At 57.3% G+C, this 12,749-nt stretch overlaps 1 protein-coding gene across 1 annotated transcript; it reads right to left on the bottom strand.

Annotated features, from left to right (window-relative positions):
- Window positions 1–133: 133 nt before the first annotated feature.
- Window positions 134–8,495, bottom strand: HOMER3 (homer scaffold protein 3). The gene is made up of 10 exons (XM_036450426.2): window positions 8,366–8,495; window positions 6,621–6,702; window positions 6,384–6,540; window positions 6,029–6,160; window positions 3,711–3,818; window positions 2,611–2,735; window positions 1,865–2,021; window positions 1,457–1,567; window positions 1,268–1,354; window positions 134–624 (listed from the first exon to the last, which is right to left on the bottom strand). Exons 2-10 carry the CDS (start codon window positions 6,632–6,634, stop codon window positions 433–435), a joined length of 1,083 nt encoding a protein of 360 aa, XP_036306319.1. The 5' UTR covers window positions 6,635–6,702; window positions 8,366–8,495; the 3' UTR covers window positions 134–432.
- Window positions 8,496–12,749: the final 4,254 nt, after the last annotated feature.

Here is a 12,749-nt window from a genome sequence, read left to right on the forward strand (position 1 = left end):
TGCGGTGGAGGAGGCTGAGTGGCCTAGGCACTGCTCCCCAATTGGGCTCTAAACCCCATCCTGCTCACCTCAAGTGACTTTCCAGCCCTACATGAACAGAGGACAGCTAAGACGTATTGGAGAGGAGACGGGAGAAGGTCCAATGACGGCATTTAGTGTCCACACCACACACACAGTCATGCTTAGAAATGTAATCTGGGCACCAGCATGTGCCCTGGTGGAGAGTCTAGAAATCTTACACAATGAAAAGCCCCCAACAGCCCCTGAGCTGTAAGCAGCCAGGCCCTCCGTTGGCTGTCAGCCCTGGTCCCTGCCAGGGCAAGTGGCCTGCTGGGCCGCCTGCGGCCAGCCCGGGCCCCAAACGGGAAGCATCCATGTGGAACCTGCTCCCACAGGCTCCAGCTCCTACAAGGACCGGCGGCCAGGCCCAGCTCAGGGCGCACCCTCGGCCAGGCGGGCCAGGCCCTCCCGCAGCTCACTCAGCTCGAACAGCCTGACGTCCAGCAGCTGCGCAGCCCGGCCCACCTCGGCCCTCGCCCGCTCCCGCTCAGCCCGCGCCTCCTCCAGGCTGCGCTCCGTCACCCGCAGCTGGTGCTCCAACTCCACGTTGCGGGTTTCCAGGTCCTGCAGGGGGAGGGTGGGCAGGGTTACCAGCCCTGACTGGGGCATCTGTTTCTGAGTGCCATCTCCACAGTTCCCACCGTGGGCCGAGTCCCCCTCCGTCTCCATGTCCTCCCTGACCCCCAGCCAAGTCAAACAGAACTGATCGCGTCCCTCTTCTGAGAGTCCTCCCGTGACCCATCAGGCTGGGGATGAAATCCATGTCCCCTTCTTTCTCTTTCCAACTCGGCCTCGCTGGCTTTGTGGTTCCTTAGACACACTGATACCCGCCCCATCTCAGGGCCCCACGAATGTTTCTTGGGTAAAGTTTTTAACAGCCAGGCCAGCCAGAACTGTGTTGAAATGCAGGCTGGGGAGGTGTGAGGACTTGATGGGGTCAAGAAAGTTCAACAGGGATTCAAAAATTGCTTGTTGAGTAAATGGATCTAAAAACCAATTGTATGGATAACAACTGTTTACAAACAACCTCAGACCTTCCATGCAATCTGCTCTTCCCAATCCTTCACCTTAGGGCAGATGTCTTCCTGACCCCGTGTATAGATGGAGAAACAGGCTAAAAGGGGCCAGCCAGGAGGGAAGATACCAAGTCTGTCTCACCCCAGAAGCTGGCTGCCCATGTACCCCATCTCCTGGCACCCACACACACCTGCACCTTCTGTTGCGTCTCCTCCCGATCCACGGCGTCAGGGGCCTCGCGGGGCCCAGCAGCCTGGCTCTTGAGCGTCTGGATCTCCTAGTGGAGAAGAGTTCCCAGGGTGTTCTGGGTCCTGGCTCTCCCGTGGGAGGTCAGGGAAGGTGAGGCCCGGAGACACAGGTACTCACGCTCAGTGCTCACCTGGTCCTTGGTTTGCACTAAGGACTCCAGCTGCTCCAGCGTCTGGCCTGGCCCCTCTTTCTCACTGACTGGGATCGGCTCTGTGGCTGCCTGGGCCTCCAGTTCAGCCACCTGGGTGGACAGGATGGTCAGCAACTCTCTGGGGAATCTGCCTTCTGCTCAGTCTGTACCCTCTGCTTGAGGTTACCACCCCAGCCCTGGCAGGGAACTTTTAAGATCTGACACCCCTTTGAGAGGTGGCTCTAAATCAGACCCATTTTACAGAGCATGAAACTAAGGCTCAGGAAAGTAACCTATAGAGATCACACAGCCAGTTGGTGAACCCAGGACAGACGCGACATGTTCGGGCAGAGGCTCCACAGTTGCCCGGGGCTCAGGGTCTCTGAGGGGGAAGAAGGGTCTCCTCACCCGCTGCCGCAGCCGCTCAGCCTCCGCGCGCTGTGCCTCCAGCTGCTGCCTCCACTGGGCGGCGGCCGCGTTGGCCTCCCTCAAGGCGCTCGCCAACTTGTTGTTGCTGTCCTGCAGCGCGAAGAACTCGGCCTCCCATTGCACCTCGCCCACGGAGCTGCGGGGACACAGGGGTCGGCTTCGGGTGGAGCCAGGCCGGCCGCCGCGCTAGGCTAGGGGCGGGGCAGCAGCCGGCGGGGGCGGGGCCATACCGGGCAGGGCTGGTAATTGGTCAATGGGCCGAGGAGGGGCGGGCACGGGGCGTGGCCAAGGCGCCAAAGCCCGGGGCAGGCGGGTTCCGCCGGAGGAGTGAATGGGACTGGGCGGCGCGATCCCTGCCGCAGGCGGGGTCAGTACAGGCGCCGGGGGTTTGTTCAGTGAGACAATGGGGATGCGGCGGAGCCCGGCGTGGGCCCCCGCGGGACCGAGCCAGAACGGGGTGGGGCTGGGAGGCCACGCGGGCAGAACTCCCCGGAGGGGGTGTGAGCGGGGCGGGGGCAGAGGATCCCTCGGAAGGCGGGGCCTGAGCCGGAGCGCGTGCAAGGGCGGGGTGGGCTCGCGAACTCCGGAAGGGGCAGGATGGTTGGGGTTAGCTGCCTCTGGGTCTCCAGGATTTAGGTCCAGAGTCAGACCCGCCGCCCTTCGCGCCTGGGCGGCTTCTGAGCCCCACATCCTGCCGCGACCCCGTACCCCGCCCGACCCCTCACCCCTCGGATAGCATCTTCTTGAGCCGCTCCCGCTCCGCGGGGCCAGGGGCCTCCGCGCTCTGGCTGCGGAACAGCTTCTCGTCGCTGGGGGGACCATTGGTGCTGATGAGGGGGCTCGGGGGCACCTAAGGGTGTGGACAGAAGCGGGGTCACGGGGGGGTGTCAGCCAATGACCGGTTAGAAGATCATGGTTAAGGTCAAGACTGATATTACTGAGGTCATGGCTGAGAGCAGGCATCCTTCTCCTCTCACCCATCCTCCAGGGTTCCCCGTGGCCCCCCCCCCCAGACCAGAGTCCTGGACTCTGGCCCTCAACCTTGCCTGCCTGAGCTCTCACCAACTCCCCAGCAGCAAACCTGACAGCAGGTCAGTCTAAACTAGGGGTGTCGAACTCAATCAGAGAAGGGGCCAAAATCTAAAATCCAGCCTAAATTGCGGGCCGAATGGTTTACTGAACAGTCATAAACTGTCATTGTGATGGAAACGCAGGGGAGTGCAGTGATGACAGCACGGTATGGGCCACATTGCAAGGCCTGGCGGGACGGATTTGGCCCGCGGGCCTTGTGTTTGACACATGTGGTCTAAACTCAGAGATACTCGAAATGTGCGGGGCGGGGGGGGGGGGGGGGGGGGGAGAGCAAACCTTAGGAACCTTAGGAACAGTACCCCTCTGGGGCCAAATTTCAACATCCATTGCAGGAAGCCCTCTCGGCCATGCTGAATTTCTTATGAATTCACCTCGGGAGCCCTGAGGGCAGGGGCCAGCCTGCCTTTTCATCTCTCTAACCCCAGTCCAGCCTTGGGCCAGGCACACAGTAGGTGGTTAATAAATCGCACTAAGTAAAGTCTTGGGGGAAACTGGCCCGGACCAGTTCTTTACTCCACCCCCTCGGCCATGTGAGCTGGCTTTCTGGTCTTCCCTGCCCCAAAGCTAGGTCACATTCCTCCTGACATGCTCCATGGCACCCACACTCCCCTCCTCCGTGGTCCCCGCCACAGTGTGTGAGCATCTGGACCTGGGCACGAGCACATCACCACCCCGGCACAGACCCCCCTCTCCTCCCCGTATTGCGGGCAGGCACGGGACAGGGAGTGCTGACCTGGTGAGTGGAGAGCCCCAGGGCAGGGCTGGTGAGCTCTCCCCCATCCTGAGATTTCTCCCTCGCCAGCCTCGCTGCTTCCTTCACTTCCTGGAACTTCTCAGCAAACTGAGGAGGGAGGACAGAAACAGTCCGTTAACAACCCCCTGGCCCTCCCCTGGGGCCCCAGCCCATTACCGTACAGCCAGAACCACCCGTCACTCACAAAGGGAACTCTGTGCATCCCCTCCGCTCATGAACGGGGAAAGGGGAAGGGGGCTTGGAAAATGACGCTCCAGAGGGCAGAGTGAGCTTAAAGCAGGGGGTGGGATGGTCATGGGGGAGGCTTACATGGAGCCACCCTGAGAAAGGAATCGCCTCTCCCTCTCCATCCAGCTTATTTCAGCAAGGAGAGCCTCAAGCGGGTGCTAATCTGGCTTTAATGTGCGAACACATGCAAATATCCTGGTATGACACAGCCTAGCCAGTGAGAGTGACTGTCCTGTTCTCATTTCTGTTGTACTAATTTTTGTTTGTTTTTAAGGAATATTTTTATTGATTTCAGAGAGGGAGAGAGAGAAATAGAAACATCAATAATGAGCCAAAACCGGTTTGGCTCAGTGGATAGAGCATCGGCCTTTGGACTGAAAGGTCCTGGGTTTGATTCCAGTCAAGGGCATGTTACCGTGGTTGCAGGCACATCCCCAGTGGGGGTTGTGCAGGAGGCAGCTGATTGATGTTTCTCTCTCATCAATGTTTCTAACTCTCTATCCCTCTCTCTTCCTCGCTGTAAAAAAATCAATAAAATATATTAAGCAGAAAGAAAGAAAGATCAATAATGACAATTTCTGATCGGCTGCCTCCTACTCACCCCCTACTGGGGATCGAGCCTGAACCCTGACAGGAATCGACCTGTGACTTCCTGGTTCATAGATAGTTGCTCAACCAATGAGCCACACTGGCCAGGCTGTATTAATGTTTTTACATTTGTTGCCCATATCAGCGTTCCAGTTAGGGTACAATACCCACCCACCCCCTTTTTTTTTTTTACTTTAAAATAAATCTCCTTAGTTTGAAAATAACTTTTTAAGAAATATATTTTTATTGATTTCAGAGAGGAAGGGAGAGGAAGAGAGAGATAGAAACATCAATGATGAGAGAATCATTGATTGGCTGCCTCCTGCATGCCCCATGCTGGGGACTGAGCCTGCAGCTCAGGCACGTGCCCTTGACCAGAATCGAACCCAGGACCCTTCAGTCCATAGGCTGACTCTCTATCCACTAAGTCAAACCAGCTAGGGCAGTTTGAAAATACTTTTTAAAGGAAATATTTAGTACTAGCTGGTTTGGCTCAGTGGATAGAGCGTCAACCTGCGGATTGAAGGGTCGCAGGTTTGATTCCGGTCAAGTGTGGGGCATGCAGGAAGCAGCCCATCAACGATTCTGTCATCACTGATGTTCCTATCTTTGTCCCCCTCCCTTCCTCTCTGAAAGCAATAAAAAAATTTTTTTTTTTTAATAAAGGAAATATTTACTGATATACAGCCACTTGATTTGTGCAAAGGGGTTGGCGTAATTCACTGGGGGCAAATGGTCTTTTCAAAAACGGCCCAAGATCGCCGGGCCAGTGTGGGTCAGTGGTTGAGCATCGATCTATGAATTCCAGGTCAGGGCACATGCACAGGTTGTGGACTCAATCCCCAGTAGGGGGTGTGCAGGGGTCAGCCAATCAATGATTCTCTTTCATCATGAGTGTTTCTGTTTCTCCCTCTCTCTTCCTCTCTGTAAAAAAATAAAAATAAAAAATTTATATATATATATATATATATATATATATATATATATATATATATATATATATCTTTTTTTTTTTTTAATGGCCCAAGATCAACTGGGTACTACTGTGGGAATAAATACTACCATACACTACCCACAGAAGTAAATTCAAGCCCTAAATATGAAAGGAAAACAAAAGCTAATATAACAGAAGAAAATCGTCATGCCCTCAGCGAGAGCACAAACCAGGCATCCAGGGAAACAATGGATAAAACAACACTGACGTCTAAAGACAGCAGCGGGCGGAGGGAAGGGATGACACAGTGCTAGTGTGTATGGGGAAGCGCCCAGCCCATTCGTGGAACCCAGAGAGGGGCCGGGGTGCTGAAATTGGAGGTGTCCTGCAGAGCTGGGATGTGAGTCAGGGAACAGGGAAGGGCTTCTGGCTTGTCCACTTCTGCAGCCAGAAAGGGGAGGCTCAGCACCTGACCAGGGCCCCAGGGCACCCAAGAGATGACACAGACCCAGCCCTGTCCCTCCCACCATGTACCCCTGAGGCCCACCTGGGTTAGATGCTGTTCAGAAGCAAAGCCAAGGCCGTAGACAGTGTTGGCACGGCTGTCTGCCCACTGTCCGAACTTCTGGGAGGTTTTGGTAAAGGTCATGTTGGGGGTGACAGTACTGTTGATAATGGCCTGAGGAAAGGAAAGTTCAAGGTCAATGGAACTGTTAATAATGAATATGAGAGCAACTAGGGTATCACTTTCTATTGGTGCCTCCAAGATCCTTGTCTGAGCCATTTCGCGAGGAAGAGACTGATGCCCAGGAAGGGTCAGGGCTCCTCATGACCTATCCCTGGGCACACAGCAAGCTACAACCAGACCCAGGCCCACCCCCCCAACCAGGCCCTGCCAGGACCTTGGCACCCCCAATGCTGATGATTCGGTAGACGTTGCGGGTGGCATCGTAGAAGTAGGAGACGGTGAGTGCGTGCTTGCCCGCAGGGATCCAGTTCCGCTTGGTGGCTGGGTCGATCTGGAACACATGTGCCCTGGTGCTGAAGATGGGCTGCTCCCTGCACGGGGAGAGGGTGCTCAGCGGGGACCAGCACTCCCCCGAGGGCGCAGGGCCATGCCGGTAGGGGCAGGGGCTCACCTGGCTGTGGACATTGGTCAGGCTGGGCTAGGTGGGCTCCAAGGGGCAGCCAGAGAGGTGGCAGGAGCGGCTGGTTCGGCGTCTGGGGGAGAAAGGACTTGTGAGTGTGTGTGTGTGTGTGTGTGTGTCCCGGACAGGCTGAGGGAGAAGGCCAAGCAGGTCTAACCTCAGGACTCACCACCAGGTGCACCATGCGTGGAATTTCAACCAAAAAAGGTAAAAGAATCAGTCGATCACTCAGATCAAGGAGACCCTGACTCTCTCCCCCTGGAGAGGCTCCCACGACACCCTGGGCAAGAGGGGGCCCCTGACATCTCAGCAGAAACCTAGCCTCCTCCGGGTTATTAAGTCCTTGGCGAAGCCCCCTCAGTCCCAGGGTGGGTCGAGGAGGCCAAGGCCAGCACCCCTTCCGTACGTTCCCACACATTCACCTATTTCTCCTCAAGCCTCTGAGCCTCCTGCAAACACTGTGGCTTCCCCAGGTGCCTCCTGGGAGACGGATCCCCACTGGCTTCCCAGAGGGACCCCTTCATTTCCACCCGAGGACACAGGCACAGACTTCGTGTCAGAGTCCGATGAGGGAGCCCCCATCTCGTCAAAAAGACAAGATGCAGCTTAACAGGACCACCCTGGTCCCCAGTACCCGATCTCCATCGCCTCTCGGGGCTGAGTGGAACCAAGGCTGGGATATGGGCTCCCCACACGCCTCTCTCTAGCCACCACCCCACAGAAGCCAGGAATAGCTGCGGGGGACAGGAACATAAGGGGGGGGGGGGATGATCCCTCCCCTGCCCCTCCAACTTGCATCCAGGGTATCTGCAGGGGACTAAGGAGGGACCTGGGGGAGAGGAGGCGAGTTGGGGGAAGGGACACCCGGGCTTAGTGGTCTCCGTGGTCCGAGGGGGACTGCACCCCCACCCGAGTCCCGGGCAGCTGCTGTCCTGGTCACGGGGTCTGAAACCCGACCCCTGGCGGGGGAGGGGCGGCAGCTCCGGCCGAGGTTGGGGGCAGGCCTGGGTCCGGCTGGGCCCCGGGGTCCCGGGAACTCCGGCCCTTCCGGCGGGGCGCTCCCGCTGTGACTCGCACGTTCGGGGAAAGTTACTCACCAGCGAGTCATGCCCCTGCGCCGCCGGCCCTAAGGCTCCCTCCCGGAGGGGCCCGACCCCGCCCGGCGCCCCATCCTCCACCGCTGGAGCGGGCGCAGCCCACCCCATGGGCCCCGGCAGGACGGGGTCCCCCACACGCTCAGGAGCGGGGCGCCCGGCGCTGCCACAACTTGGGGACACGCGGTCCCCAACCTCGGGACTTCGGGATCCTCGTGACGTCCCCGATTCCGGGTCCAGAGCTTCGGGACCCTATGCTCTTCCTCCTCCAACCCCAGGCCCGTCACTTCGGGGGCCCTCCGCGCCGCCCCGATTCCCGGACTTTCGGGACCCCCTGCCCCCTCCACGCCCAGGTCCAGAAAGTCGGGGTCCCCTCGCGCCCTCCCCAGGTCTGGAACTTCGGAGGCGTCTCCGCAGCCTCCCGGCGAGGAACTTTGGGACGCTCGCTCCCTGTCCCCGCTTCCCGACTCGAGCTCCGGAACTTGGGGCCCCGGAGCCTCCGCAAGACCGGTGCTTCGGGGCTCCCCGGACCGCCCCCCGCCTCCGTGTCCAGAACTTCGGGGGTCCCCGCGCCCTCCCTTCCTCGGCCCTGCAACTTCGGGGGCCCCCGCGCCAGCACGCAGCCCGGCTGGCCAGGCTCACCCTGCCGGCTGGCTCCCCGCGAGCGTCCCGGCGGAGTGGGGTGCGGCCCGCGGCGCCGGCTCCCCGCGCCCTCCGCGCCGCCCGCGCCTTTGTCTGCGCCGCCGCCGCCGCCCGCGCCGCCTCCGGTCCCATCGCAGCGGGTCCCGACGCAGCGCCGCCCCGCCTCCCGCTCCCTCCCCGCCCTCCGCGTCCCGAGGGCCGCAGCTCCCCCTGCCGGCCTCCGCGGCGGGGCGGGCGGGGGAAGGGGTGGAGAGCCCGGGGCACGGAGAAAGCGCTGGGAGCGCGGGGAGTAAGGGTGGGGGGTTAGGGGACTGGGGTGAGCAGGGAGGGACATTGACCCAGACCCAGAGACAGAGAGGCTGGGGAGAGAGGCAGAGACTCCGGAGGCGGGCAGACAGGGATCTGTAACAAGACAACTGTGCCGAGGCCAACGACGGCTGGAGGATGGGTGTTAGGGTCCCAGAATCCAGGATGGAGGGAGTGAATGTCGGTGTCCAGTTCCCACCAAAGGGGCGAGTCCCCTGGAGGTCCGCACGACCCGATTGCTCCTCTGGCCAGAGGCAGTGCGCCCCTTCACACCCATGTCAGGAGCAGGGCCTTCTGCCAGCAACAGCTGTGGCCGCCTCCCCGCCCGGCCTGCCCCACGTCACAGAATGCCATCGCGTCCCTGAAGCTCTGAGCTTTCTGTCAACTCCGAGGCGTTGCTTTCCGTCTTCTCTATCACATCTCCCTCTTCTTTCATGTCTGTTTCCCTGACAAGAATCACACATCTGCGCTCTTAGCTTCCAATTACCTTTAGGTGAACTCTGGAGACGTATCCCCAGGCCAAGGTCTGAGTTCACTCCCTCCAGGACTTTGCCTCCACCAGGCATTCCCTTCCTTCAGGACAGACTCTGCCTCGTCCTTGCAGGCTTGGCTCCGTGGTCGCTCTCCTTCTAGAAGCTCGTCAGACCAACCTGGGCTTGGAAAGGATCTCACCCTGTCCTGTCCCCATGCCCCCAACCCTTTCTGTGACACCCCTGATGTGTGTCACCTGTTCATGTGTTCAGCTGTGGCCGGATCGGATCGGGGCGCTCCGGAGGGCGGGACATCCTGGTCCCCCAGCCTCGCTGGGGAAATGGAAGCACAGACTCGGTTTTCAGCTTCACCAGGCATCTGCACCGGCAAAGGATTTGGCTTTGCTCTCAGGCCCGAAGCCACGAAATGCATGAACAAAGAGAATACCGTCTGTTCTGTGCAGAGTGACTTTTCCTTATTACCAAAAATATAATTAAAAAAAAAAAATAGTAACCGGATAGGTGCCGGCAGGGCCAAGGCTTCTGGAAGCCATTCAGGGCGTGTGGAATGCCGGAGGCTACAGCTCTGTAGCCAGGGCCACTCGGCCCTTCCGTGGGAAGGGGCCCTGGCCAGATTCCCTCCTCGCGTGGGCAGAAGGCAACAGCAAGGGAGAAAGTGGGGATCGTGCTGGCCTGGAGCAGCCCTAACCTGATATTGTCTTAGTCAAGTCCACACTGAGGGGGTGGCTCTGTCAGTTCGGACTTCAGTTTTCTCACCTGGAGAATGGGCTGATGCTCACAGGGCTGAGGTGGGGGAGGAGGCCGGTAGGATCCAGGTGACAACAGTGGCTCCTCAGTGTTCCCTGGATATAGACACGGACTCAGCCCTCTTCTCCTCGCAGGGCAGAGGGGCTGACCAGGAGCAGCAGCTTTCCCTTCAGGTTGAAGAAGGACGTGAGGGAATGAGCAACTTGTCACAGGAGGGACCGAAAAGGAACTGAAATGGCTTGTTTGGCTCTTGAGAAGCACTTTGCCAAGTGAACTTACGACCTCTGCCTAGTTACATCTGACCCAACCTTTGAACTAAGGCGAAATGCTCTCTGCTCCCTGGAGGGCTCCTGTCCGATCAGATCAGGGGAAGTCTGTCATTCTTCCCCAAAGCCACACGCCCAACCACACGGCATGGGTCACCATGGCCACCTAGATCTGTCATAGCACGATTTGGGTTCTATCCACCTCTTCATTATCCTTCAGATTCCTTCATCATCATGTTAATTGTTCTGCAGCTTTGCTCCAACACCTAGAGCAAGCCTGACCTGCAGCAGGAACGCTGTAAATGCTTCCAGAAGAAAGGGATCCCTAGGCTCCAGTCTTGGTGCTTGGTTGTCTCCAGAGTCACATGAGCCAGAATGTGATTCCCAGCCCTGCTGCCTCTTACTAGAGTGGGCCACATGCTGACCTGACAGGCTCAGAGGAGGTCTGTATGTCGGGCTTGCAAACTCAGAGACCTAAAGTAACCACAAAGGATGGTCTGAAATTAAACTTTAACTAAAAGCAGTTATGTTGGGTTGTCACCTTCTAGGCCCGTATCTTCACTGACAAGGTCAACCTTACCTTGACTGAGCCTATCTGTCTTTTTGCATCTATGATAACATGTCCTTGAAATGTCTGGGTAACTTGTAACTTCCCTTTTTCTGGAGCCCTTGGGGCACAACCAGATGTGGTGGGTGCCAGAACAGATACACAAATTTCTTCATTATCATGTTCATTGTCCCTGCACCTATCTAAGTATGTGTCCTTCATTTCACTTTTTATCCAGTCCTAGGGGTTACCCCTCTCCCTGCCCGCCCACTTTACTTTCTCTTGCCTCTCTAGTCTATCACCAGTGGATTTCATGCAACCCAACTTCGTCCCTCCTTTGATTGCCATGTATAAAAATAGAGGAAAACCCACCATTCTCCGGAGCATTATCTCAGTTTGTTAAGGTTCTGCTTCCCAGCAATTGTCGACAGTTCGGCTCAAACTCACAAACATTCTTTACAGGTTTGAATGTTTTTTGCGTTGACACCAGCTGTCTGACTTTAAAGAAGTCAGTTTCCCCTCTTTGTGCCTTAGTTTCTCCATCTAGAAAATGTGCATTACGAATGCTGCTTACAGCCGAAACCGGTGTGGCTCAGTGGTAGAGCGTCGGTCTGCGGACTGAAGGGTCCCAGGTTCGATTCCGGTCAGGGGCATGTATGTTGGTTGCGGGCACATCCCCAGTGGGGGATGTGCAGGAGGCAGCTGGTCGATGTTTCTCTCTCATCGATGTTTCTAGCTCTCTCTCCTTCTCTCTTCCTCTCTGTGAAAAGTCAATAAAATATATTAAAAAAGAAGAAAAAAGGAAAAAGAATGCTGCTTCTGAGATTTCCAGTAAGAATACTGAGTGGAAGGGAAGAGGGCATGGTCCCAGGAGCTTCATAAATGTCCTCTGTTATAAACATATTTATTCTTGAGTGTTTGGGCATGTAGTTTCAATCCAGAGCAAAGCTCTTAGGATATTCTTTTTTAGGGTTGAAGGGTCCCAACCCTGCATGAGCTCAGTTCCAATCTGGTGTGATATCCTCCTGTGTGCCCGCCCGGTCCTCCTCCTCCTCCTCCTCCTCATTCCCCTACAGCCATGCCCATAGAGCCAGCATCACACCTTAGCCTGGGGAAAACTCTTCATCCCTCAAAGCCCCACCTTCAATGTCCTCTTCTCTGAGAAGCCTCCCTCCTCTTTCTCTGGAACTCCCCTGCACCCTCTCCTTCTGGTCCAACCCTGACGCCAAGGGGCTCGGGACATTTGTGTCTAACACTGACTTCCCCCGCTGAGGGCACCTCGAGGGCTGGATTGAGGCCTCCCTTGGGTTTTGCATCTCCCAGCATTGGGTGGATGCATGGGGGCCATGGCACAGGAGAGTTTGATGGCCCAGTCTCGGTGAAAGTGGCCCTCCCCCGGGGTTGCTCAGTGGTTAGACCGTCTGCCCACGCACTGAAAGGCCATGGGTTTGATTCCCAGTCAAGGGCACGAACCTGGGTTGCAGGTTCCATCCCTGGCACCGGCCGGGGCACGTGTGGGAGGCAACAAATGGATGTGTCTCTCTCACAAAGACGTTTCACTCTCGCTCCCTCCCCCCTCCTTTTCACTCTCTCTAAAAATCAACGGGAAAAATACCCTTGGGTGAGAATTAACAACAACAAAATGTGTGTGTGTGTGTGTGTGTGTGTGTGTGTGTGTGTGTGTGAAAGTCACCCTGCTTTAAATTTAGATCCGACTCAATATCTACCCAAGGCCAAGGTTAACTCACTAAACAAACAGCACCCAGGAAGTAACGGAGCCAGGCACCTGTAGGCCCAGGCACACAGGGGCTTGGGGATGGATGGGGTCACCCGCTGGGTTTTGGGCTCGCGTTCCCAGGACCAGGAGAAGCCCCTCCTACCTCCAAACACGGATCCGTGGTCTGGATCCCACAGACCTAATTACCCTCGTTGCCTCGTGCACTAATTACCTCCAGGGTGCCAGGTGGCTGGGCGGGGCTGCTCCACTTTCGGGAGGTAGGTCGCCCGATTATTTTTGGCTTTGCCGT

Source organism: Pipistrellus kuhlii, unplaced genomic scaffold, assembly GCF_014108245.1.
Source record: "Pipistrellus kuhlii isolate mPipKuh1 unplaced genomic scaffold, mPipKuh1.p scaffold_m20_p_21, whole genome shotgun sequence".
NCBI classification, from domain to species: Eukaryota; Metazoa; Chordata; class Mammalia; order Chiroptera; family Vespertilionidae; genus Pipistrellus; species Pipistrellus kuhlii.